This window comes from Pan troglodytes, chromosome 8, assembly GCF_028858775.2.
Source record: "Pan troglodytes isolate AG18354 chromosome 8, NHGRI_mPanTro3-v2.0_pri, whole genome shotgun sequence".
NCBI lineage: Eukaryota > Metazoa > Chordata > Mammalia > Primates > Hominidae > Pan > Pan troglodytes.
Window position 1 is genome coordinate 78489315 of NC_072406.2, and position 27020 is coordinate 78516334.

The following is a 27020-nucleotide window of genomic DNA, read 5'->3' on the forward strand; positions in this document are numbered from 1 at the left end:
GCTCTATATAGGATCTGTGTAGGGTGTTGGATAAGGCAAGGATGAAGCTGACCTGAAGAGGCCTCCTGTGCAGAGTCTTGGAAGAGAGCATCACAGTTAGAGAGCACAGTAAGTGGACAGATGCCAGAAGCATGGGCCTGTCTGAGGAATTAGCGGAACAGCCAGCAGGCCAATGTGTCTGAATCTCAGGGAGCAGGGAAGAGTAGTAGTAGGATAAGTGCTCTTTAACAAATTGCCCAAAAAGTGATTCTTGAGATTTATGTGTTTATAACTGTTCCATCAACAAAGGGAAGTCTATGGAGTCTAAAGGCTCCCATGGTATAAAAACATTGAGCTGTTGTATTCTCCTATGGTAAGAGAAAATGTTCTTTAGGCATTCAGGTGCCTGAAGATCCTGAATCTCTTGCTGTGACTTTCCCTACCAGTATAGGACCTCAAGTGCCTCTATTCACTTAGAGAACTTTTGCTATCAGACTCCAGAATATTTTTCCCGTTGAAACTCCATTATTTAGTTTACAGATACTGGAGTTATAAAATTCCCAGTCTCCCTCCATTAGCTACATCAAAGTCTGTTTTCTAAAATTCATCATTTTATAAGTTGTATTCCCATATTATTTTCTCCAGAAGGCTGATTCAACTCTCCAAAAGTTGTTTTTGAAATGTAGATATGCAGAGAAACTTTATGTTTGAAGTAAGAGGTTAGCATTCCTTAAGAGTTTTTAGGATAAAAACAAGTTTTTGTACCAAAATAATAAAACTTACTAGATTGAATACTTAATAGAAATCTAACTTATTTAATTACTTATACAAGTTTATAATAGTATGACATTTAATAATTCACTTAACAAAAAGCAAACCAAAAACTCTAAGATTCTCCAAGTAACCGTCTTCCCCATATTACCCTTCCATTCACAATGTTAGCCATTTCCCCTGAACACCTGGAGATGTTTTCAAAGGGAGATGCTTGGCTCCTTATATTCAGCTACTTTGAGTCAAAAGCTCTGAGCTGCACTTGTGTAGAGCTCTCTGAGTGCAGGACTAGACTGCATCAAAGTCCTATTGGACCATGGACTCCCCTGCCAGTCCAGTGGTGTTGACCCTTTGGTGAAAGAGCACTTCCCAGAACGACTTCAAGCTGAACATCTTTCTCTCAGCATGAGCAACTGAGATCACTAACTAGCGCGGCTTTTGTAGCTTAACACGTTTCCTGAATATCTTTTTCTTACTCTAGTCACCTCTGCTCCCTTAGTCAAAAGTTTCTTCAAATGGGATACACAAGAGGAGGGCCATTAAATGTGCTGAGAGCATAAGACTTCTTGCTGACCAGTGCCAGCAGGCGTTCCAAGGTTTCCCTACCTTATACTCTGTTTTCAGAAGCAGCAGCAAGAGTACTGTTACAGACTTCTTTCCACTAAGGTTTGATTTAAATTTGCATATAAAACTAAGGTTACTTTGCTATTGGCCTTTTACGAAGTTCCCTTAGGAATCCCCCTGGTAGGTAGTTTCTTTACAAACTGGTCCTGACACTAGAAAAGAGTCATATTACTTCCAGAAGGGACAAAGTGTTTTAACTGGCATTCCATGAGTCCTGTGAGGTTGAAGAGCAGAGTAACTTAGATGAACTTAGGAAATCTGCCTAACACTGAAAAATGAAAAGCTATGAAGTCTTTGTACATTAAATAAATTGGAAATGGTGCCTGAATAAATTCTCCACAGTCAACAAAGTATCAGAAAAGCATGAAGGGGCGAAGCGCACATTTGATAGCCGTTAGGACTATGGAGAGAAAGTGTTCCCTGGGGTTAGAAAAACTGGCTTGACAGGGAACTATGATCATTAGTGCCAAGCACCGGGAACTGTCGCCCTGTGGGTGGAGACAATGCACCACAGGGCCTCAAGCAGTACCATCAGGACCCAGAAACTAGTGAGCTTACCAATTTATTCTCCAAATTGGGCACTTAAAAGTAAAAGGCAGTATAATCCAGTACTGTCCTGTGCAAGCCAAGCCATACATATATATACTCATCCTGTCACTATATTTTAAACTCACTTAGCATATACTTATTTTATGTAAACTCATTTGTAATCCCAATAATCTTCAGACACAGTTAATACTACACTGCCCCCCACCCCCTTATCCACAGGGGTTATGTTCTAATACCTCCAGTGAATGCCAGAAACCTCGGATAGTACTGAATCTGATTGGCATCAATCCGAACACATTTCCATTTCTGTCTTCCACCCACAAATTTAATGCCTTTTCCATCTTAACTAAGCACTTATCATACCCTGTGGCTGTGACTTTTGAGTCTGAAGAGTGATAGCAAAACTAATACCAGTTTCTTTTTCCTTCTTTACAACCCTACAGATAGAAGATTCATTCTTACTGTAGATCTTAGCAACCTTGGCATACGATTTTTTTCTTTCCTTATTAAGTCAAGAACTTTCACCTTTTCACTTAAAGGAAGCACTTTACAGCTTCTTTGGCATATCAGGATTGCCTGCATCACTACGTGCACTTTGGGGTCATCATGAAGTAAAATAAGGGTTACTTGAACACAAGAACTGCAATACTATATGACTAATGGGAGGGGAGCACAGACAACATGGATCTGATGGACAAAGGGATGATTTACATCCCAGGCAGGACAGAATGGAACAGCATGATATTTCATCACACTACTCAGAAGAGTGCACAATTTAAAACTTATAAATTGTTTAACTCTGGAATTTTTATTTAATATTATCAGACTGTGGTTGACCACAGATAACTGAAACCATGAAAATCAAAACCATGAATAAGGGGAGGTCTACTGCTCTATAACATGAAACAACAACAACAACAAAATGACATGACATAATACAGTTGATGAATTTCAACATTCTATAAACCTTAAAAATTGAATTTCAAAACATACAATAATCAAAGCGAGGCTAAAATTTAATTTTACGTGTTGAACAAATAATGCAACAATATCAAAAGGAATGTAAAAACTTACTTGCAACCTTTGGAGAAGGGTGGGTTCTGGTAATTAAACAACTTTATTTGAAAAGCATCAGGGCATGAATATAAAATTTGGAAATTAAAACAAAAAAACAAGAGTTTCATCCAGAAAAGAAAGGGTGAGCAAAAGAGTACCTGGATGAATGGCAAGCCATGAAGGTGAAAAGAAGAGTAGAGGAGGGTGGAGAGTACAGCCTGGGACCCTAGACTGTGAATAGAAAGGGTTAGCAGAAGTCATTCTAGGTGGTCGTGTAGCTCCAGGAACCTCGAAGAAAAGACAATTCTAATATTCAAATATTTGGGATGATTGGATGTATAAAGGAAAACTAATAAAAAGGTGAGTGGATTCTTGGAAAAGTTAGGCAGGATTTTCGTAAAGGCTAAAACAAAATCTCTAAGGCAAGGTTTAGTAAACTTTTTCTGTAAAGGGTCAGGTAGTAAATATTTTAAGCTTTGTGAGCCATTATAGTCTCCTCATAACTCCTCAACCTTGCCACTGTAGCACAAAGAGTCATAGATATAAACCAATGGCTGAGTCACGTTTCAATATGATTTTATGGACAGTAAAATTAGAATTTTATACCATTTTCATGAGTCAAAATATCATATTCTTCTTTTGAATTTTTTCAACCATTTAAAAACATTAAAACCATTCTTAGGCCACAGGCCATACAAAACATATAGTGGATCAAATGTGGCCCAAAGGCCAAAATATGCCACCTGCTGATCTAAAATAGTAAATAATGATTCACATATATGAGAAATAAAAAATAAAAGAGAACCCCCATACATTAGAAATGTTTGGCAAACAGTCACTTATAAAGTAGAAAGGTATTATTAATTTTATAATATTTGAGATATCAGCATTTTTAATAGTCCATGCAAGTTTTTCTAATTAGCCCTAATTTGTAATTTGGTATGATTTTATCTATTTAAAATTAGTTATTTTCTGAGGTGTTGGCTATGGAGTTGATTATTTTTTAATGAACTTTATTAATATCTAATTTACATACAACTTTAAATGCAGTTTGATGAGTTTTGGCAAACGTATCCTCCAATGTAACCACCTCAAATGATCGGTTTTCATAAAAGAGTCTGCTGAGAATTTAAGACAGTGATAAATCAATCTGTAAGTCAATTTGGGAATAACTGACATCTTAATATTGAGTCTCCAACTTCAGGAATATGATCAATTCCTTCAGATATTTAGGTGTTTTTAATTTTTTTAATGTTGTATTATAATTTTCAGAGTATAGATATTATATTTGTTTTGTTAAAATTATTACCGCTTATTTTATAATTTTGGATGCTGTGATATAGTCTACTTTAAAAATAATATTTTCTAATTGTTAGTTGCTACTACACTGAAATACATATTTTGAGTTTCATTGTATCATTGTATTTCTCTATTGTCCATGTCTTATTTAATTTGCATTGTTTTTCCTTCTTTTTGGAGATGGAATTTTGCTCTGTCACCCAGTCTGGAGTGCAGTGGCGTGATCTCAGCTCACTGTAACCTCTGCCTCCCAGGTTCAAGCAATTCTCCTGCCTCAACCTCCTGAGAAACTGGGACTACAGGCACGCACCATCATGCCCAGCTAATTTTTTGTATTTTAGTAGAGATGAGGCTTCACCATGTTGGCCAGGCTGTTCTTGAACTCCTGAGCTCAGGCAATCCACTCACCTTGGCCTCCCAAACAGGCGTGAGCCACTGAACTTGGCCCTAATTTGCATTTGAAGCATGGACAGTCTCATTTTTTTCATCATCTTGGGAAACACTGTTCAGTCCTTTACTTTTACATACAATGATACTTAAAAGTAGAAATTCAGTAGTGTTCTTCCATTTTCCCCTGCAGGGAAGAAACTGATGACATCATGTAAAGTAAAAATATAAATGGTAACATGTACAGCTGAGACTTGAACTCAGGTCTTCTGATTTTACACAATATTCTTTCATTATTTGCCCATTTCCAAACGTAATTCCAGAGAATTGTAATTGGATAAGATAACATTCTACATTGGTTAGTGACTAACTGAAATTGTAAAAGTCTTTCCCTTTAGCAGTTTGAGTATGAAACTTCAAATAGCCAGAAGCTCAACCTGGAAGACACATAAAGAAAAGATGTCTACAAGGCCACGAAGAAAAAAAGAAAGTTAAGGAAGAAAATGACAGAAATTTATAGAAGTTGTGACACTGCAGGTAATCTCAATTGAGAAAGTTATATTTAATTCCAGAAAAAGCCATAAATCTATTCATTCCTGTAGGTGAAATAGAATCAGACCCAAAGATTGTCTGGTTATATAAGCTGATATTGTATATTGGACTGTGTCCCAATTCTAGAAGCCATGTAAATGATTCATTTAAAAACAATTAATGTAAACTGGGCCATGTAAATTTATCTTATTTTTCTTTGTTTCCTCAAAAATTAACCTTCATCAAGTCAGATATGCAAAATATGTTCCTATTCCCTGATATATAGAGTTAGAAAACTGACACAGAAAATGCAAACCTGAGTTATGGACCTGAAAATCCACACACTTGGCTTTGGAAAGTATCTCTATATTTTTGAAGCGCCTTTGATAAGGCACATATGAAAATTCACAAACAAAACATGTGAAATCTACATTCTGAATGCCCGTTATAGGAATAATTTTACCTGAATCTTGTTTCTTTTTGTGAGGATACTTCACTGCGGGCCACTTATACTACCCTCTCTCTCAATTCAATTATGTACTCTTTTAAAATTTCCTCCATTTGTGGTTAAATGTCTTTTACCAAAAAAAGATGAACATTGAGAGTTCAGTTCTCATTTATGTTTTAAGGGGTCTATAAAAATTATGTGCAGAATTATAATACTACCTTAAACTAATATAGGTTCAAAAGCATAATTTGCATTTAACAGTCTATCATTTAGATACGTGATGTTAATAAGCATAAGTATCCTCTTATTTAAACATTGCCTTATAAAAGAAGAGATTTCTTGATTTAGGACTTTGCCCTTCATGTTGCTCTACAAGCATGCTTATGTAGTTAATATTCGTCAAGATATACAAAAATATTAAGTAGCTTCAGTAGGTCTAGTAAGTACTAACTCTATGTGGTAATAATAGTAGTAGTAGCTATCTTCTTATTATAGCCTATTGTTTATTAAGCATTTCATTTCTATTAACTCAGGTAAGCATAATAATCTTTTGAAGTAGGTTTAATACCATGTCTATCTTACAAAGGAGGAAATTGAGGCTAAGTAAGATTTGTTTCTTGCTTTAGTTTTAACCATCATATTATGTACTCTTAATAGTTGCATAATTTACACATATATATTAAATATCAAACAGATCAAAATATTTAATACTGCTTTTTCTCTGAGTTTGCTAAGTATGATAGTCTATAACCTCACTTGTCTACACACTGAATCCAGTGGAAATAGCAATATTAATGTCACAGTATTTAGTGACATTCTAAATATCTTAGAATTTTAAACAACTGCTAGCATAATTATTGATCAAAACAAATAGTAAAGACATAATCATATTTTTATAAAACCCTATAAAATGCCAAGTTCTGATCTTGAGTTAGTATTTTATTGTTTCAAAGGCACTGAAGAGTATTCATAAAAATTCAGACATAAAATGGGATTCTGATACACTTACAAATATCCTCAATAGCATAGCCTATCCCTCCCTGAGCTTGTATAATTATACATTTATTGCTTTAATGTTGACACTTTTTAGATACCTTGAAGAAAGGATCAAATACTTTGCAGTTCTAAGGCCAGAATATTGGCCAGCATTAAATTTGACCTTGTAAAAAGAAGATTATACCAGATCAAGTTTATTCTCTTCTGTGAAAAAGGGACAGTCTTTAAGAAAAAAAGGGATAGATTTTCATTTACTTGCACCTAAGTGAGAATTTATTTTTATCCTATAACCCAGTTAGCGATTAAGTCCATAAGTTTATGGATCATTTTCCAAGGAATCCCTGTAGAAGTTGTGTAGAGGTTCCCCTAGAGGCTGCTTAGGGAACTGGGGGTATAGAGATAGACACGATGAGCCTCTGGGTGTTCCTCCCTGGTTTCAAGTACAGCAGCTCTGATTTTATTTGTTTTATCTTTTTGACCATAAAGTGTACTTAAAGAAATAATGTATCTGCCTTAAAACTCAGAAAACACTCTTCCAAACCATATACTTAGAGACATGTTCTCAGTTGCATGGAACATCAGATACTAAAGGTTCTTAACACTAATGCTATAACTGAATCTCTCTAGCAGGGATTACAGTCAGATAAAGGGCATATATAATTTAATGTTTTTATTAGTTATTTAGTTGAAGAAACTAAGACTCTACATTTCATGTTTCTAGCTGATAGTAACTTGATAAATTCAACAACCAAACCAGAAAACAATCTGATAAATCATACGAAGAATCATATACAGTTTAATAGGATTAGGACTTAAGAACAAGAACAGAACAAATCAAAATAAAGGATGCATACATAGGCATACAAGATAAAAAAAAGGAAAAGGAAGTCAACCTCTATCCAATAAATATAATGTTTAAATGGAAAAAAATATAGGCTAATAGCAGTTGGCTATATCGGTAGAAATAACATAAGAACAAGTCTTCTACTTTATTTGACATTGGACAGGCACTAATTTGAATGTATTTTTGATAGTCTCATTTGAGAGGTTTGTTGAAAATTAAATAAAGACTAGTGAAGAACACAAAATACTAAATTATTCTTATGAGAAAAAGTTAACAGAAATGGAAGTATTTATCTTGAAAAAGAGATGACTATGGGAGAAAATTACTGCTCTCAAAGGCTATTAATAATTACAATAAATTGTTCTCCTGCCCTACAGAGGACCACTGTATATGAGGAATATGTAAAAATAATGGCAAGATAATTTGATTTGCTATAAGTAAGCTATCTTGATAATGAGGAAATTAAAAAATACTGGAACATCTAACTGGGAGAAGCTATAAGATGTTTTTTTTTCATCCCTAGATAGCTTTAGTAAGAAAAAAAAAATGCATTCCCTACCCTGGTTCCCCTGTGCTATCTCACTGGTTTATAGTCTCAAATATCCACTCAGGGATAGTGAAAATGGAGAGGTTTCACTCTGGCAAGACTATATCCTGAAGTTCATGTGCCTTCTTTACACTTTCAATGTTTCTTTTATGGATTCATCTACCTCCCAGCTTTGGGTTATTACTAGTCCACTAATCCACAGAGGTAAGGCATAAAAATTTTGCAACAAGAAAATTGGTAAAGTTTCTTGCTGCCCAGACATAGTCATTGGTACAGGGCCACATTTTCTAATCACTTAGAAATACTTGTAGGTTGCTCACAAGTATTTATCCTGAGGTTTTTCTTCGATATGGTAATTGGTTTGCTTTCAGGTTTTCCCAAGCCTCAGTGTACTAGATTCTCTGTCTTGACACCTTTAGACTTTGTCTTACAAGCTCTTCCACAGCATCCTGCTGCCCTGCCAGACTCCGTAATATTTATTGGCCCTTTTCTTTACAAGGTCCACAAATGACTTATGAACTGCTCAGTATAGCCAGTGACATTCAGGCCTATCAGATATTAATACTACTGATGCTCCACTCATATATTCTCAGCACTTCTATTTCCATCTTACAGACTTACTAACAGTTAAGTCCAGAGGCTTAAAAATTGAATTCTATTCATACTTAAAAATTATACTCACCAGTCCCACTGAATCTTCCTACAGCAAGCACCTGCTACCCTGCCTGAGAATTACTTTCTTTGGCCACAAAAGCTTGATTGGCCCTGAACATGAGGTTCAGGTGACACCTCTGAGGGTAGCTTTTCACCCAGGATGAATAGGTGGCTAAATCTCCAGTTTGTTCATGTCAGGTAAGATAATTCTGAAGTGCTGAGGTGCATTCTGCAGTACTACCCAGAGTTTACCAGCAGGATCAAGCCCCAAGCCCCAGTTGCCTGCAGTGACTCATAATTACACCTTCTTGGTTTTCTTTCCCTCTCTGCCTCACTTTGTCTCACTTTCTCTTAAATAGACTACTGATAACACAAATCCTTACTTCAGAGTCTGCCTTCAGGTGAATCCACTTAAGATAAGGTATCTCCATATCTTTACATATGCATTTTCCAAAGAATGTGCATTTTTTGGTAACATTTAAAAGAACATTTTACATTAATAATTGAGGGAAAACAATCCTGGTTTCTGTATATACAGTGTGCCCGCAACAAATGGTGCTCTTACGCCTGGGAAGGTGGAATATATGTCCCCAAACAGACAACTCCCAGACTGGGACCCTTGAAGTGTTTGTTGTTGCCAGCAACTCCAAGTGAGATTTCTTGCAGAACACTCTGTGATTTTATGATCTAGGATGAGAGGGTTTGGCCATAAAATACCACGTTTTCCTATCAATTCCACTACAGTGATAAGAAAGATTCTTTCCTTTTTGTTCAACAAAAATAAAAAAGCAAATTACTTTATGTATTTTTCTTTGGCTTCTGATCATGCTAAGAGACACCTCAACAAATCCTGCACCCAACAAATCCTATCTTTTCTGCATACGCAGCAGTAAAATGCACTCATTTGTGTAAGTTATAACCAAATACATAAGTAAAAGTGTTGTTTGTGACAGTAGATCTGACTTTGGGGATACATATGAACTTCTAAAGTTTTAATAGATTTCAGCATTGACATTACAGCATAGAAATAAAGCATTTCTTGCAGTCATCCCAGGCATTCCAGATGGTGAAGAACATTGCAATAATTCAATGGAAGGAAAAGCAAACTTACCCGAATCATCATGACTGAACATCTGATGTCATGAATTGTATCATAGATCTTCTTTGAGATGTCCACAAATTGATTATCATCCAACACATTCAATGAGTTTTTGCTTAAGGCTTCCAAGGCAACATTCACTTGTGTTACAAATTCAGGAATTACTGTTAAAATAAAGAATAAGGAGAAGATTGTCCTCTTTGTATTTTTGGATTTATACAGTAGTTTCCAGGAAATGTAGAATTTGGTTTTAAACAAATATTTGATTAATAGATCTTTAATTGTATTTTTTAAATATAGAGATACACAAACTTTAGCAGGATTATCTTGAATCTCTGAAAAGTAAAAGGAATCAAAGACAATTAAAGGCATTTTTTTTTTTTTTTCTAAACCCCAGGCTTCTGGAGAGAAAGGCATTTTTATATAAATGTTTTAAAAGATTATCTTTCTCCTTTATATCATTTTTGTTTTTACAAAACCTTGGGACCATACAATCATTTCTCATCCTATTCAATATAAACCACAAGAAATTACAAAAAGGAATTGGTGTGTAAAACAGTTGGAATTGTAAACACAAAGATATTTAAAGAAAGAAAGCAATTGAGTTGCTAAACAGAAGAAAATTTAATTAAAAGTAGTAATTCTGCCTTATAGAAATAATAATAATATTGTAAACTTCCTTTTAGTAAGATGTTTTCTCTATAATAAAAAAAATTAGTGAAAAGGAATTGACATTCTCATATGAAAACTATCTTTAACAAAACACTGACTGACTATAGGGATGCTTCTATCAGTAAGCCAATCCATGGATTATCTTTTTAAATTAAGGCTTCAAAATAGTTTCAAATAAAAACACTTCTTCAATTTTACTTTTAAGGTTAATGATATTAACAGTTATTATCTCTTCACTAGGCTGAAGGTACTTTTCTAAGTGTTCAATGTGATTTAAATCTTAACATAACCCCAGTATTAACTGAGTATTAATAGTTTAACAACTAGGACACAGAGAAATCAAGACTCTTCCACAGATTCATTCTGTTAATGTGTAATTAGAGATGTGAACTCAGAGTCCCAAAATGCAGAATCTACACTCAAACTAATCTACTATATCATAGTGAGGAAGCCTCTTGCCCATATGAAGATATCGGGTAAAAAGATTAATTTTTAGAAGAAATAATTCTAAACCTGGAAGATAGAAATATTTTGACTGGTATAAAAATATCAATAAATGTTATTTTTCTACATTTAAGTTGTATCTGCATGTATGGCATACCATCTCTTGCAATTCTACCTGCCATGTTATTGATATGAGGAAATTTTGATGATATACATGGGCACTCATTTTATCTGGTCCTTTCTTTCCTCTAGCTGCCAAAATGTATCACCTATATCCTACTTCTGAGCCACCATACCTGCTGACATTATCCACTGTGCTCCTATTCTCTGTCTATTCTCTAGGCACACTGTCTAATGAAAGGTGGCTACTAGCTGCATATGGCTATTAAAAATTAAATTAATTAGCCTCAAATTTTAAATTCAATTCCTTAGTCATACTCATCCCATTTCAACTGCTTAACACATACATGTGACTAGTGATTACCATTTTGAAGAGTGGATATATGGCTATCATCAGGGTAACTTTTGGGATAACAGAAACTTCTATTGGGTCATACCACTTTGCACTGAGAAACCCTCAAATCACAGTCTCCCTTTCAGCGATGGAATAATAAAGCAAGAGGGAGAGCAAACTCATACCACTTTGCCTAGGAGAAACAATCTCAAACCACAATTCTCTTATACATGGATGTGACTCTCAAAGTATATCTCTAATCTAGACCTTTCTCCTTAATTTCAGAACTGTATATCCAACTGACAATGGCAAAATTCTGCCTGAATCTTTTATAACACCTCAAACATATTCTATCTAAATCTAAACACATTTCTTTCTACCCAGGAAACCTAATTTTCCTTTACTATATTCTATGTTGGTGCTGAGTCATTCATGAAAAAAACCCAGGTGTTTTATCTGACCTCCTATACGTCTTTATTCCTTACATCCAAATACCTACTAAGTGCCATCTGCTCTACTATGTAAATATATCCCAAATCCATTGAGAATTTTTAGCCCCACTCTCTCTATTCATCATCATCTACTATTTCCGTCCACAGCATAGTTCTTCCCATGTCTAAATTCTGCTCATTCTCAGGTTCGTTTTAAGTACAATCTTATGAATGGCACCTGCTCTTAGCATTAAGTATTATAGTATCTCTCAAATGATGGACACTCAATAAGTTGTTTTATGAACACATCATGTTAATACAGTGTTTACAAGTTTTCAATTGTTCCTTGAAGCTTTTCTTTGTTTATATCCTAAGTGCATAGGTTGGCATGCAGTAAATAAATGATCGAATGAATTGAGTGATTAAATGAATGAATGAATTAATTAATTAATATGTAAAATCAAGCAAAGAGTAGGTACAATGAAACATGTCCAGCTTGCATTTAAATGTGATTTCGGTTTTGTTAACAACTGAAAAGGTCCAAAAATATATTTATGCAGGCTTATAGGAACATTCAAATCTGCTTAATGAGTTAATCATTACTTTTGTAGTGTTAAAAAGAGGAGGGAACATCTAAGAAAATGTGTCCAGTTATTTCACATTTCCTTCAGGTTCTGGAGTAGACAGCAAACCAACCGTCAAAACTACTACTCTAAAGAACAGGACAAAATGGCTTCTAGCCTCTGTGATATGCTCTATTCACTCCAAGGACATAGTTAAGTAAAAAGAGATATGTCCTCAAAACCTGCAGGGACCTGTCGGTTACATAACTTTATTCATAGTCATCCCCAATAAAAAATGCTTTTTCTCATATACCAAACAAGTGTGCAATACAGTAATAATTTAATTATGTCTATTAATACTTTCAATCTGCTATTATTGATACAGTTCCCACCATCTTCCTATGTAGATTTTGGCAAAAAAAGAAAAATTTAAAGTCATGTAAAGATCTGTTTTTCACTGCCCTGTGAAGTAATTGTGAGAAAGATTTAAGGAATCTTACAAAAAAATACAACACAGCCTTTTCATTAGTGCAAAATGATTTCATTTTAACTCCTCTAAGGGCCTTTTACTAATAAATTAATATTAGCTCCAATTAAAATAAAATCTTTCAGAAGCAAATGTTTAATTTCTGAAGTACAGATGGAAACTACTACTTTCTCACTCTAACAACATAAATGAACTATTCAAAGCTGATATGTAATTCATTTCTCATTTCATTAGCTTAAACATCAGCTGTGGGTGTACTTTACTTACACTATGGACATATGGTTGCTTGGATCAAACTAGGAGTAAATTTTTTTAATGCTTTCAAGAAAATACAAAATGAGTATAAATAAGTAATCAGTTTATGGTAATTTAGAAAGAATAGCAAATTGACAAACCTGTCTTTACTCCATAATCTACCTAGGTTTTCAGAAAATGAGGTTTAGACATTAATATACAATCATGCTATAGAATTATTGATCAAAGAGAGGGATACCTTAAACACATCCATTCTAATCAATTGAAATGCCAGGTAGGATAAGCTGTTCTGAACTTTGGAGTGTAGATTTATCAAACAAAGGCAGCCTTTTGGTCAATACCCAGCGACATCAAAGTATCTTGTCTATTTTACACAGCCAAATTCAGAACCAGTTCTGAACTCTTTTGCAGTCTATACTTTCTCTGCCTACTTTATTCAGAATAGACAGAATAATAGCTACCATTCTCACTCATCTTGGCACTGTGCTAAGCATTTTAGATGCATGTCTCATAATCCTCACAGAAGCCCTGTAAGGCAGGAACTATTACTATCCTGATTTACCTATGAGGAAACTGAGGTCACACAGTTAATAAGAGATGGGCTGGTAATTGAGAATATAGAGCCTGCTCTCTGAACCCTAAATCTGCACTGCTTTCTTTTGATAAGTAAAGTCCATGGGGCTTCTGAATTGCTGCTCTCCTGGGGGAATTCATGATAATTTTCTGACAATGCAGTTAACAGACCTACACAGCCAAGTTCTCCTAGGCCTTGAGCTTCTCTCTGGTAGTAGCCCAAAAATATTTTATCCCTTCTTAATCCTTGATAAATTTATTATGTGCATTTGAAAGTAGGTGAGGATACATTATTATGGAATTAAATAGGTCAGAAAAGAATTCAGACTCATTACAATAATGATCTAAAAATGATATCACCAAATTGTTTTCTACCATTAATAAAACCCAGATTAAAATATTTCTAATTATACCATTATCTTTGAAAATTACTGGTGGTAAAGAAATTTGCCTTTGAAAGCTCACATAATGCTAAGTCATCATTTCTTTAGGTTATGTTAAGTAACTGGGAGAGAATTAATAATAGTAGAAAGTGGCATTAAGCATATAAATGACTTCTACAAATACCACTTTATATTCTTCTTTTTTTCATTTATTCAATAAATGCTAATTATTGTGTGGTTCATATATATTTAATATTTAGGGAGCCAATATTATGTATCAAGAATACGTTTGGTACCTCATAGATCATATATCATGCAACTCAATGACTAGTAAGGATTTCACCATTTTTCAAATGATATGTCCCAAAGTACTGACCTACTCTGATCCTTTATCACACATCACATGGTTAACAAGAGCAGCACTTTTGACCTATGTGTTATACTCTACTCTGTCTTTCAAGAATATCTGGAATATCTTCAAAAAGTAAAAAATAAAATACTACAGGGAAAAGACTTAGATATAGCTTCATGAAGCTGATACATTATGTTTTCCCCCTCTGGCAGAGTAGGTTTTCTCCATATGAAACGCTAATCATTTAATTAGCCTGAGTGTCCACCTTTGAGTCTCTCCAGTGACTTAGAAACTCATCTTCTTTCCCCGTAGCTTAATTTAAAAAATCTTCATATGTCTACATAATGAGTTAATATTAATAAATAATATTTCTGATTTAAGTATATTAAAAGTGTATCCAATGAATTTTTAATATGATGAAGATTAAGCTCTTTCATGCTTTTCCTCGCATCATTTTCTAATTTGTTTACATCACAGTAATCATTTACATAAATGTGACTACTTAAATATTCAAAGTTGGACCTGAACCAAATAATGTTCTATGATGACCTTTGTTCTTTTATGTACTACTTTATAAATTTTATTTATTTTAAATTGTTAATAAATTTTATTTTTTTAAATTGCTTGGTTTTCTTTGCATTTCTCAGTAAGAATTCTCAAATGTTTAAATTATCAGTACTATTTTTATTTATGTTATGTTAATTAACTGGGAGAGAATTAATAGTAGAAAGTGGCATTAAGCATATGAATAAGAAGTTCGTGCAACTGTTTTGGTTCATGCAAATAGAATCATACTGCATATACTTTTTTGTATCAAGTTTCACTAAACATTAAATTTTTGTCTATGTAAGTTGTATATAGAATTATTCATTCTCATTGCTGTATAGCATGTCATTATACTAAAATGTATTTATCCAGTCTATGGGTGATGGGCATTTGCATAATTTTTAGTTCGGGACTATAATATACATGGTGCTATGAATATCCTAGTAGATGTTTTTTGGTGAATATATGTGTACATTTTTAGGGAATATACATATCAATAGACTTGCTGGGCCATAGTATATCCATATATTTCACATTAGTAAACATCAACAATATCCTAAGTGGTTGGAAAAATTTTTACCCCTATCAACAATGCCTAAATATTCTAGTTGCTCTGTATCTTCCCTAATATTTGGCACATACCATCTTTTACTTTTTAGCTTTCTGCAGAGTATATTCTCTTGTTCCCTTTTAATATCTCTGCCAGGGATCTGGTTTCTGCTAGTTAAGACTAGGGATTACTTTGATTTTTTAAAAAATCTACTCCTGCATCTTGAGTTTAGACTGTTAAATCTTCCTTTTTTAGAATCACTCACCATCCTATTGCTCAAGATCAAATCTTAATTTCTTCACTTTCTACCATTCAGAAAAACATACAACAGGGAAAAAGTTAAAGAAAAATAGAGAGGCAAAAGGGCTCCAAGGTCTGTAGTGTTAGCAAAATGCTGCTCAGTACTCAGAGGGTATCCTGAACTACAGGAACAGGGACAGAAGTCTAGAGTAAAAAGGTGCAGAGGTTTAAAAGGTACAGAGGTTTATAGGGTGGGATCACATCTAGTAGGAGAAATGTATCTTCCTTTGACCAGTGGTGTTGAATGAAGGTGGTCCTTCACATATTGCTGGGGATTCCTTGGCTGAAAATAAATAGAATTGATCTTACCTCTACAAACTTCAACTCTCTTTGCACAGTTGTCTATAATTATGTGTCAGAGTAGAACCATTTTTCCAACCTTGTCTATCTGGTATCTTTCTGCCCATTCTTCAGATTCAGATTATTGTTTATTTATTTACTTTTATAAATTTATTTTTTATTGATACATAATAGATGTACATATTTGGGGGTACATATGATAACTTAATACCTTCATGTAATTTAAAATCAGATTCAGTTTAAACGTAAGTTTCTCTGCGAAACTTCCCTCAATCAGCACCCCCACACTTGCCTCCAAGTATATTAGGAAATCCTGTCTCTTGGACACACTAATGCCTGAAACATACGTTTATGAAAGCACCTGTGTCTTAGCCAGGCATGGTGGCATGTGCCTGTAGTTTCTACTACTTGGAAGGCTGAAGCAAGAGGATCACTTGAGCCAAGGAGTTCAAGGCTTCATTGAGCTATGATCACACCACTGCAGTTCAGCCTGGGTAACAGAATGAGAGCCCCTTGCCTTTGCCCTACTTTTTTGTAAAGCTCCTATGTCTCTTACTTTACTGTATGTGTTTTCTTGTACTCAGCCACTTCTAAAATCCTGACAGAAAGCTCTCAAAGTATAAACTCTGTCAGGTCACTTAGTTTCCTCAGGAAAGTAGTAGGTAGTAGAGTAAGAATTCAAAATTACGCACTCAGACTCAGAGCCTGTGCCCATAGCCACTATGTTCTATTGCTTGGATGTAAGAATAACCACCCTGAGACATACCCACAAAACATTGCAGGACACTTAGGATAAAGAGAAGAGCTACATCTTTAAGAGAGAAAAGATTATCAGCAAAATATTAAAATCAGATTGGCATTAGACTTTTCATGAGAAAGGCTAGATACCAAAGGAAAAAACATAAAATAATGCCTTAATTCTAAGAAAAATTTATTTTAAACTTGAAATTCAATATCCAACCAATCCATCAGTTAAGTGAATGATGGCATTATTTCAGACATTCAAGTACACAGAATATTTAATTTCTATTAACTGTCAGGAAGACACTTGGCACACATACTCTTAAAACAAGAGGTGAATCCAAAAGATCAAAACGTGGGGCTGAGGAAATAGTGGAGTTGGAAAAGCAGTATAAGGAATACCCAGAGAGTATTGAGACAATATGTAAACATGTGATATATTTGAGAGCCAGGGTTCTCACTATGTAAACAGGGAGGTACTTCTAAGGAATGACAAACTGCTGTGGTAAGACAAAGATGAACCCCATGGGACTGGACTGAACTGAAGATGTTGGCTTGAACTCATAATTTTATATGCAGATATAAACATAAATTGTATATACAGATATATATGTATATTATTTTTGTGCAAGAATGAAGGAGAAATAAGAAAACACATCTTAATTTGCCTATCTTCACACACATTTTTAAAAAAGATTCACATTAAGGATAAACAAAGGAATAAGAAGACTTGTTATATACAAGGAATCTTAAGAGTAAGGTAGAAGGGATATGAGAAGATAGATTTGTCTCAGAGTAGTTTTTGTACATTTTTGACTTCTGTAAACTTTTTAAGATTCTACAATAAAAAAATAAAATTCAATCAACAAGGGTAGGGAGTTGGGGAGAGGAAACCTAAAACCAAATGCAAATAGCAATAAACGAATGAATGAATGTGTTTAAAATTTTTAACGTGTGCACCACTGAGTTGCTCATACTTCACTATTTTCTAAAGCTGTGTTGTTTAATACAGTGGCCACCAGATATACGCTGCTATTTAACCTTATATTAAAATACTATAAATGAATACAATTAAACATTTATTTCCTTAGTCACTCTAGCCCACCACATATGGCTACCATATTAGATAGTGTAGATATAGCTCAGTTCTATCATCACAAAAAGTTCTATTGGACAGCACTATTTCAAATATTTGCAAATCAATTATTTGTGAAGCACCCGTCCTCTGCAGGGCACCAGTTTAATGTTGGATGAGTGATATCGGTATCATCTTTGATTCTGTGTATATCTCACTACTGTGAGTTAAAAAAACCCTAAAGAAACCATCTCTGGCACCTCAAAATGCCCTGGGCTATTGCAAAATTGTATTTTAGCTCCTATCTAATGATACAATTCTTAGCTTTATTGGTCAACATGTATCTTCCTTGGTATAAATATAGATGACTACTTAACAACAAAAAACATAGTTTTCCTTGTAGTTTGAGAAATTATAGATTATCTCTTTGCCATATTAATTGTGTTAATCCCTTGAAGTTTATGGGATTCTACAGCTGATGAAATTGTACTAATTGCAATATATGTTAACAGTGTCTGGAATTTCAGTTCCAATTTGTTACTTTCATTCTAACAAAACTGTTAATTAATTTTAAGGAGTTGTAATACTACAGTAAAAGATTATGGATTCAATCTCATTGATAGTTGTGATTTTATTTTCCCTGCATTAGCTGTATTTCCCATGGAAGCATAAGAGCTTCCTATATGCAAGGGGTACAAGGTTAAGATTTTTAAAGAAAAGGCCAGGCGTGGTGGCTCATGCCTGTAATTCCAGCACTTTGGGAGACTGAGGAGGGCAGATCACCTGAGGTCTGGAGTTTGAGGCTAGCCTGGCCAACATGGTGAAACTCTGTCTCTACTAAAAATACAAAAATTAGCTGGGCATGGTGGCTGGCACCTGTAATTCCAGCTACTTGGGAGGCTGAGGCAGGAGAATCACTTGAACCCAGGAGGCAGAGGTTGCAGTGAGTCGACATCATGCCATTGCACTCCAGCCTGGGTGAAAAGAGAAAGACTCCATCTCAAAATAAAACAAACAAGAAAGATTTTTAAAGAATAAATTTATTTTTCCTGTATTTGATATTCATTTATTTTGAGTCCTCCTACTATTACACCCAATATATTAACTTCGGGGAGCCCAAATTAATACGGCTTAAACATATAAGCATGTTTAACTCATGTAACATACTTTTCTAGAAATCTGAATAGAAATTGATTGTAAACTTTTTGACTGTGAGAGTTTGGTGAAATGAATTATTACTTTTAATAATATTTGTTGAATGAATGAAGAAAACTCCTGTTTTAAATGCAGTAGGGGAGCTTACTATTTAAGGCAACCGAAGTAACTTCTATCATAAATATTTACCTCCTAATTTCTTTTTCTTTTTAAAGCTGAATTTCTACATGTTGGTTTACAGACACTGTTTTAAACAAGTCTATACAAGAAAATGAAGTTTTATAACCATGCTAAGCATGTTTAAAGTAGTTATAGAAATCCAAAAACTTTCTGAATCTATGTAAACTATGATTATGAAACGTCAGAAAACAAAATGAGCTAAAGTTCCCTTCTATAAAATGAAAAAGTTGGTTTAGTTCTTCTCCTCTAGCACAGTTACTCTCTGATTCCATAAGTTTCTTCACAATCATACATGCATTGTATTTACTTTCTCTGGCTATATCTGGTTACAAGCAGAAATTCATTTGAAAAGAATAAATGGAAGAATGAGAGGGTGGGTAGATGACTGGATGGCTAGGTGGGTGGATAAAAGGAAAGAAGGATAGTTGTAGGAGAAGTTGGGTGGATAGATGCATAGATAATACGATGTGTGAATAAAGAGAAGTAGAGATTTACTTTTATAACTCTCCTACATCTCCCCCAAAAGTGAATTAAAAGCAGCTTTTAAAAAAGAGTCAAGTGTGCAATAAGCTTTAAAACAAGGCCAACAGGAGCCACATAATCAAAGTTAGGGAGCAGACATATAATTACATTAAAAATCCTAGAGTTAAGGTACAGCAATTAAGTATAAAATTGATTGTTTGAGGTCAAGGCAAAAATGAAGCAATGGGTTATATGGTTCATATTACCTACTAAAAGGAACCTAAGCACTTTGAAATTTTCAAATGAAAATGATAATTTCTATTTTCATCAGGATATACTTGAAAAGACTTTTCCTTCTCAATGCTGTATACTAAGAGGAATAAATGTATCATGTATTTATTTATGTTATTGGTTATTAAATAATAAAATGAACAATAGTCTTTACAAATGATGTTAAGAAAATGCAAAAGCATTCTTCATAAGACTATTTATTTTTTACAATATCAGATTATCGTCTGCAGAGAGTTAAAGTACTAGAGTTTTGATTTGCACCTACCTGATATAACATACAGAAATAGGTCTTGATTTGAATTCTAGAGAGAAAGTCAATGCATAAATGAATAAATGATCTCAACATGGCTTTTGACAGAAGTGAGTCACAAATTATTCGAAATTGATGTCAACAGTGAGTTACTTCTTGTAGGATGGTCATTCAGGTTTATCAGGCAAAAGAACTTCCAACACTTGTTTTAGAAACAAAAATGCTGATGATGTAAATTGATATTGTCTTGTGAAAATGAAAGTGACTTGTATCAGCTGCATTTTATTCCTGAGACAGAAAGCCTCAGATCAGGATTACAAAATATGATAACCTATATGACAGTGTCCACCATAATATCTGATCGTTTGGAGATAAGAGAAGACAAACATCTGATCACTTACTAAGTACCAGTTATTTTGCTAGTGATTTACACGTGTGAAAGCAGTAATGTGTGGTATGTCGAGGCTTGACATCAAACTTCCTGATTGGGGGTCTCTTCCCTGATTGCATTTTCTCATTGCATTTTATATGCATTGTGTTTTCTCTGAAGTTTTACAAGGCTGTAGTCCTGTGCAAACAGTAAATTCATTGCTCAGTAAACTTTATTATAACACAGTAGTTTTCAAACTTTACCATGCATCAGAATCACCAGAAAGGCCCATTAAGGCCCCACCCATGGAGTTCCTGGTTCAATAGGTCTAAAGTGCTGCAGAAGAATCTAAATTTTAACAAGTTTTCAACTGATGTGGATACTGCTAGTCCAGGGATCAACTTTGAGAATCACTTTTAGCAGATACAATTGGTTGGCTCCCCGAATACTCACTACCAACATTGTTGCTAAAAGAACCATGAATTTGTTCAAACGTCTAGTTACATCTGAGAAGAGGGAAGGTGATGCAGTTCTCGGTCAGTTAGAGTAGGTTAGTATTCTCTGTGCTCTTCCCATATTGTATTAAAGAAGGAATTTTATTGTAATAGTTGTTATTGTTTGTCACCCTATTTGATGTTCCACAAAGGGAAGATACTTAGAAGATATGTGTGCATAAATTATATATATGTGTATTTATATATTAATATATATCTGTCTGTATATATGTATGTGTATGTGTGTGTATTTGGCATATATATACACACCAAATTATATGTGTGAACACATAAATTATATATATGTGTATGCATATATATGTGTGTCTATATATGTGTGTGTTTCTGTGTGTATACCAAACACATTTGTGTACATATACATATATGTATTATAATATATCTCATATTGTATATATCAATATATTATAATATATCTCAATATATCATTTGATGTGGAACACATACAGATATATATACACATACACACATGTATACAGACACCAAATTTGGTATATAAAACAGGCATATACAGATACACACACACACACACACACATATATATATATACATACACATATATATCATTTATGTGTAAACACATATGTTTGGTATCATCAGTTTCTCCCACCAAATTTACTCTTCTCTCTCCTCATGTATCTCCCACTCTCCATGTTCAATCAATCAATCACTATGTCCTGCTGATTCGGCCTCTCAAATATGTTTCTGGCACATAGTAGATGCTCAGTAATTATGCACTGAGTGAATATGCCTACCTAGCACAAGTTCTATCAATTCAATGATCTAACTTCTATGTATCATAACTCACCCAGTTTTACAAGTAAAACATATAATGATTGTCTTTTAATTAATGCACCTACTAACTTTATCATTAAGGTCAAAGGAGTTATCATTAAGTTATCATTGAATCAGTTGCTGTGAATTTCGTGTAGGTCTCTCTCAATGGAAAAGTTTGCTTCTCAAACCTTTTCTGTTCCTATTCACTAAAGCTCTGCCACTGCAATTCTTGGCTGTGCCTCAATAGTGCACACACAGTACATTTAGTATATTACTGATGGACAAAGCTCTGAAGTTAAGAGGATTAATAAGGATAAAACCCAAAATACCTAAAGCTAATATCAATTCACTGAGTCAGCAAGAATGCTCTGAAAACCTTTTATTTTGAGGCATGAAAACCTCTCACATATCATTTTATTATTTCTACCTCTGGAATTCTCCAAATCATCATGAGGCTGCCTGAAAATGTAGAGAGAAAGTATATATAAGCAATTTTGTTATTTTTAATTCTAATAATCTTAAATCTACCTACTTCTTTCTCCTCAAAAGACCTCATTACCTTGCCTATTATCCTCAAGATGCCTAGAGATGCCTAGAGAGACAGATATGAGCTATGAGCTAAGATCTCATTTTTTCAGGCTATCTCCTTCTATCCTTCTATGCATTGTGTTTTTCTTTTACTGCAGGAAAAAATCATTTCAATAGATATTTACTTATTGATATGTATAAGTTTTGATGATCACAAAACTAAGGTTCAGTCAGATTAAGTATTAATGTCTAAAACTGCATAGCTAGCAAAAAATGAATCACAAAATACTTCTAAAAATGAAGAACTGTCTTATAAAGCTTTTAAAAGGTTAACAATCTCTTTGAGGTAAAACAAGAACATAATGAACTACTGGTGGCTGAAAATGTAGATTTTAATTATGTATTTATAATATGATTTCAATATAATACCTGTTATATATTTGCCTGTGTTTCCTACTAACTGTAGAATACAAGGCAGAATAACAAAACTGCCAAAATAGAATCATATAAAGCTTCAGAGACATTAAAATGAGAAAAAGTAGAGTTGAGATTGTAATATCTATCAATGTAGTAAAACAGGGAAAAAAAAGCTAAAAGTTAGATTACAACAAGTTGTAATTTAAACTTTAAGCCAAAGAATCTATTCTTAATCTGATAGATATTTAATGGCCTTTAGAAAATTCCAGTAGTATTCTAACATGACTAGTAGTGAGAAAGTAAATCTGCTACTTGATCTGCCTTAAAATTTCCTGTACACTGTAATTCATTACTTTTTCTGTGAATTAATCAGCATTATTTTTTCTTTTTTCTTTCTTTTTTTTTTTTCTGAGATGAACTCTTATTCTGTCGCCCAGGCTGGAGTGCAGTGGTGTGATCTCGGCTCACTGCAACCTCCGCCTCCAGGGTTCAAACAATTCTCCTGCGTCAGCCTCCCGAGTAGCTGGGATTACAGGCGCCTGCCACCACGCCCGGCTAATTTTTTGTATTTTTAGTAGAGACGGGGTTTCAACATATTGGCCAGGCTGGTCTTGAACTCCTGACCTCGTGATCTGCCCACCTCTGCCTCCCAAAGTGTTGAAATTACAGGCGTGAGCCACCGTGCCCGGTCATCAGCATTCTTGACAAGAAAAAAATCAAGCACCTTTCTAATAGACTTTCATGAGATTATGACCTCTTCTAGGAGATTAGACTGGCCTCAAGTAACCATCATGCTAATAGCCCAATGATTGTTAACCAGAATCTTTGGAATAGTTGCATATAATCTAATAGTGATTGTCTAATCATCATGTTTTAAATGAATCATCTCTATCAAGAGGACATATTTAAATTTACTTTTTCTAAAGCCTATTTCCTTGCAGCATGTTGGAAATAGAGTTTTATCATCCGGTCATAATTAATTTGTCTGAGAATATGTTTTAACAGTGGTTTTCAACTGTGTTCCAATGAGAGTGTCTCAGGAAGCACTGTGGGTAGAGAGAGAAGAAGGAGGGGGTGAGGAGAAGCCCTACTGAAAATAGTGTGAGTTCCCACACTCAACCGCTGTTACAAAGACAGCAGCACTTTTTCATCTGTTCTATATATTTAAGTTCAGTTTCATTGGAATAAAAGGTTGTGTAATACTAAAAAGACTGGAAATCATTGCTCTACATTATGAATATAGAAGTCTTGTATAAAATAGAAAAGCTGAAACAGGAAGACAAGTTAGGAGGTTTTAGAGTAGGCTAGAAGAAAAGAGTTCATAAAGATCTGAATGAGGATGTTGGCAGTGGAAATGAACAGGTTGGGACATTTGGTACTGAGATAGAAACTTCACGATTTTATTGCTGATTAGATGCAGGGAGGTAATGCAAAGGAAGAATTCCAAGATGACTAAGGTATTGACTAATCCTGATGTCTAGAAGAAAGTGGGCAAACTATTATCAGTAATAAAAGAGCCAAAAGGAAAGGAAGTCTCGATGGGTTAATAAGAGTCTATTCACGTTGAGTTTCAGTTAAGTTTCAAGTCCAGATACCTATTAGACAGTCAGGGCAGAGAGAGAGAGAGAGAGAGAGAGAGAGATTTGGTAAACATTTGCATTGGGATGACAGTTGAAGCCATGGTAATAGGCCAAATCATGCTTGATATTAGGCTAATTTCCCTATAGTTTGAAAGAGGAACTTGGTAGTCATAATTAAATGTGTCTCTGTTGATAGCTTCACAGACTTTTAAGACAAGAGGGGATTCATCCTTTTGGTGACACCTGTCATGTTACAGGAATACCTGTATTGTATGTGAAAGGACTGTGGAACTCAAAATTACTGTTCAAATGTAAGATGGAAATATTTATTGACATTATTATTACATTGTAATAGAGACTTAACCTAAGACTTGTCTTTTTTTTAGAATTTGTTAATGAAACTGCATTTATCTAATGCACTGTAAGAGCAATATCTTACTGAAACATTCTAAGCGTAGGTTAAGAAATGCATAATCGTTGGCTTGGTAATCTCTTTCTGGGCAATAACAGCAGAACCAACCTCCAGCAAAGAAAGCTTAGTAGCAGAGATCCTATCTACATTCAGAATGGGACTCAGTGTATTTCCCTGATAAGAAAATGGAGAAAGTGGCACCAGAATTGAAAGTGTGTAATTGTAGGACATGGTAGGTGATTGCACATGTAGGGGGCTGGGACAGAGGGAATACCTTCAGAGATTACTTGCAATAAGGTAGTGTCAGTTTATAAAGCCAAGACAAAACAGAAATCAGGACACCATACCAGGAAGAAGGAATCAAAACCAGACTCAGCTGACCCTAAGGCTACAAGGCCACAAATGTCGAACTTTTTCCTCAGTGACTGCTGCTGTCAACTACAAAATAGGCTCCCTCCTGGTAAAGATAGCAGGTCACATATCTTAGTTACTGCTCAGGAAATAACCTGTCAGCACATCATCTCTGAACACAAAGGACAAGATAATTGTCCCACGTTCTGTCAGGCAGAAGTCCCAGTCATCTGCAGAAGTGGTAATATGGAACATGGTGTATTTGTATTAACATTAACTCTTTTGTCTCTGGCTTCAGTAGGAAAAATTTTGGAGATGGCAATAACACTTTTTAGTATTGGATGATTTCCTTAGTCTTTCTCAATGCAGGGGATGCATACCTAACTTTTGTAGTTAATAATTAAGGTATATCTATGTTGAATGACTAAGCAAAATCAAAACCAAGACTGATTTTTATTTTTTTACACTTTCTATTTTTACTTCAACCAGAATGTACACATAATTCTGGATAAATTCCAAATCCACTGAGAGTATATTTGGTTTATGTGGTAGGGAAATTAGCCTATTATTAAAACAGATTTTTAAAGATTTATAGGAAGAGGCAAGTAGATGAAATTGCCCTGTCAGAATATTTCATGACTTTGATGGGATAAAAGTAAAACTATATGATTTCTATTGTACTTTCTCAGCTGTTACTCAAATTGATTATAACTATAAAGGAATTTCATTTTCTGATTCATCACCATATTAAAATGACTATGAAGTCTTCTAAACAAAAGCACGAAATTCTGTCTCCTCTTCTAGTATTCAATTCACATAGCAAGATCTCTTTAAAATGGTCATCATATTTTGTATTTATCCCTAAGTGTGTTTTAAAAATAGCCAAGGTTAGAATAACAAAACAAACTCACACACACACGTGTATGTGCATGCGTGTGTATATATATACACACACACAGATCTATATATCTATATCTATACACACACACACGCATGTACAATAATCATGCCTGTTGATTGATTCTAGAAACTAGAAGAAATTGTATACTGTTTATAATCCAAGGGAGGATTATCTGTATGGATTTCAAGAAGATTCTACTTCACTAAATGTTGTGACATTTTACAAAATGTTGGTTGCGTCATGCTTTACCCCCTAGCTTTAACACATCCACAAGGCTTTGAAAGTTGATTAGCAAACATAAATAATAAAAAGAAAAGTAGAACTACTTAGGGAGCAATATCAAAAGATGGATGTGCTAAATACAAAGCAGAGAAATAATCAGACATGTTATTTTTGCCCCACTGAAAATCCATGCCAAAAATAGTAACGACTGTTTTTTTTCTTTTTCTTGTCCACTTTCTTTTGAACGTTGATACTTCACATTTTGTTAATTCTGAACAAGACTATGAAAATGTTACATCATTTTACTGAATTGAAAACATTAATGAAATATAATGTGTGAGCAGATAGATTCTATGAGTTTATGTGTGAACTTACACTAGAAAGAGAAGAATGGCAGTAGACGTGGGGGGTTGGAAGGAATCCAGTCCTATACACACATAAGAGATAAAAATAAATTTATTTATTTTAAATTCATCCTTGAAATAGGTTAATCATTGAAAAAGATGGATCTACAGATTCCACATAACCACCCCCTGGTTCCATCCTTGCAAGCCGGGCATAAATGCTGAGACAGAATAATAAATAAAATAACAATTTAAAATAATTTCTGGGAAAATTATGGGACTATATACATGGAAAGAAACTTCCTGAAAACTGGTTTAAGAATACATTTAATCATATATTTTCAAAAAATAATTATAT

General features: G+C 34.2%; 1 protein-coding gene across 6 annotated transcripts in view; it reads right to left on the minus strand.

Annotated features, from left to right (window-relative positions):
- CTNNA3 (catenin alpha 3) overlaps positions 1–27020 on the minus strand; it is a 1849205-nt gene that overhangs the window by 360530 nt on the left and 1461655 nt on the right. For all 6 annotated transcript variants that reach the window (XM_054660126.2, XM_054660128.2, XM_009458543.5 and 3 more), the window contains one exon: positions 9797–9948. In XM_054660126.2, the coding sequence (XP_054516101.1) occupies positions 9797–9948 (152 nt within the window). The remainder of the gene's footprint in view (positions 1–9796; positions 9949–27020) is intronic.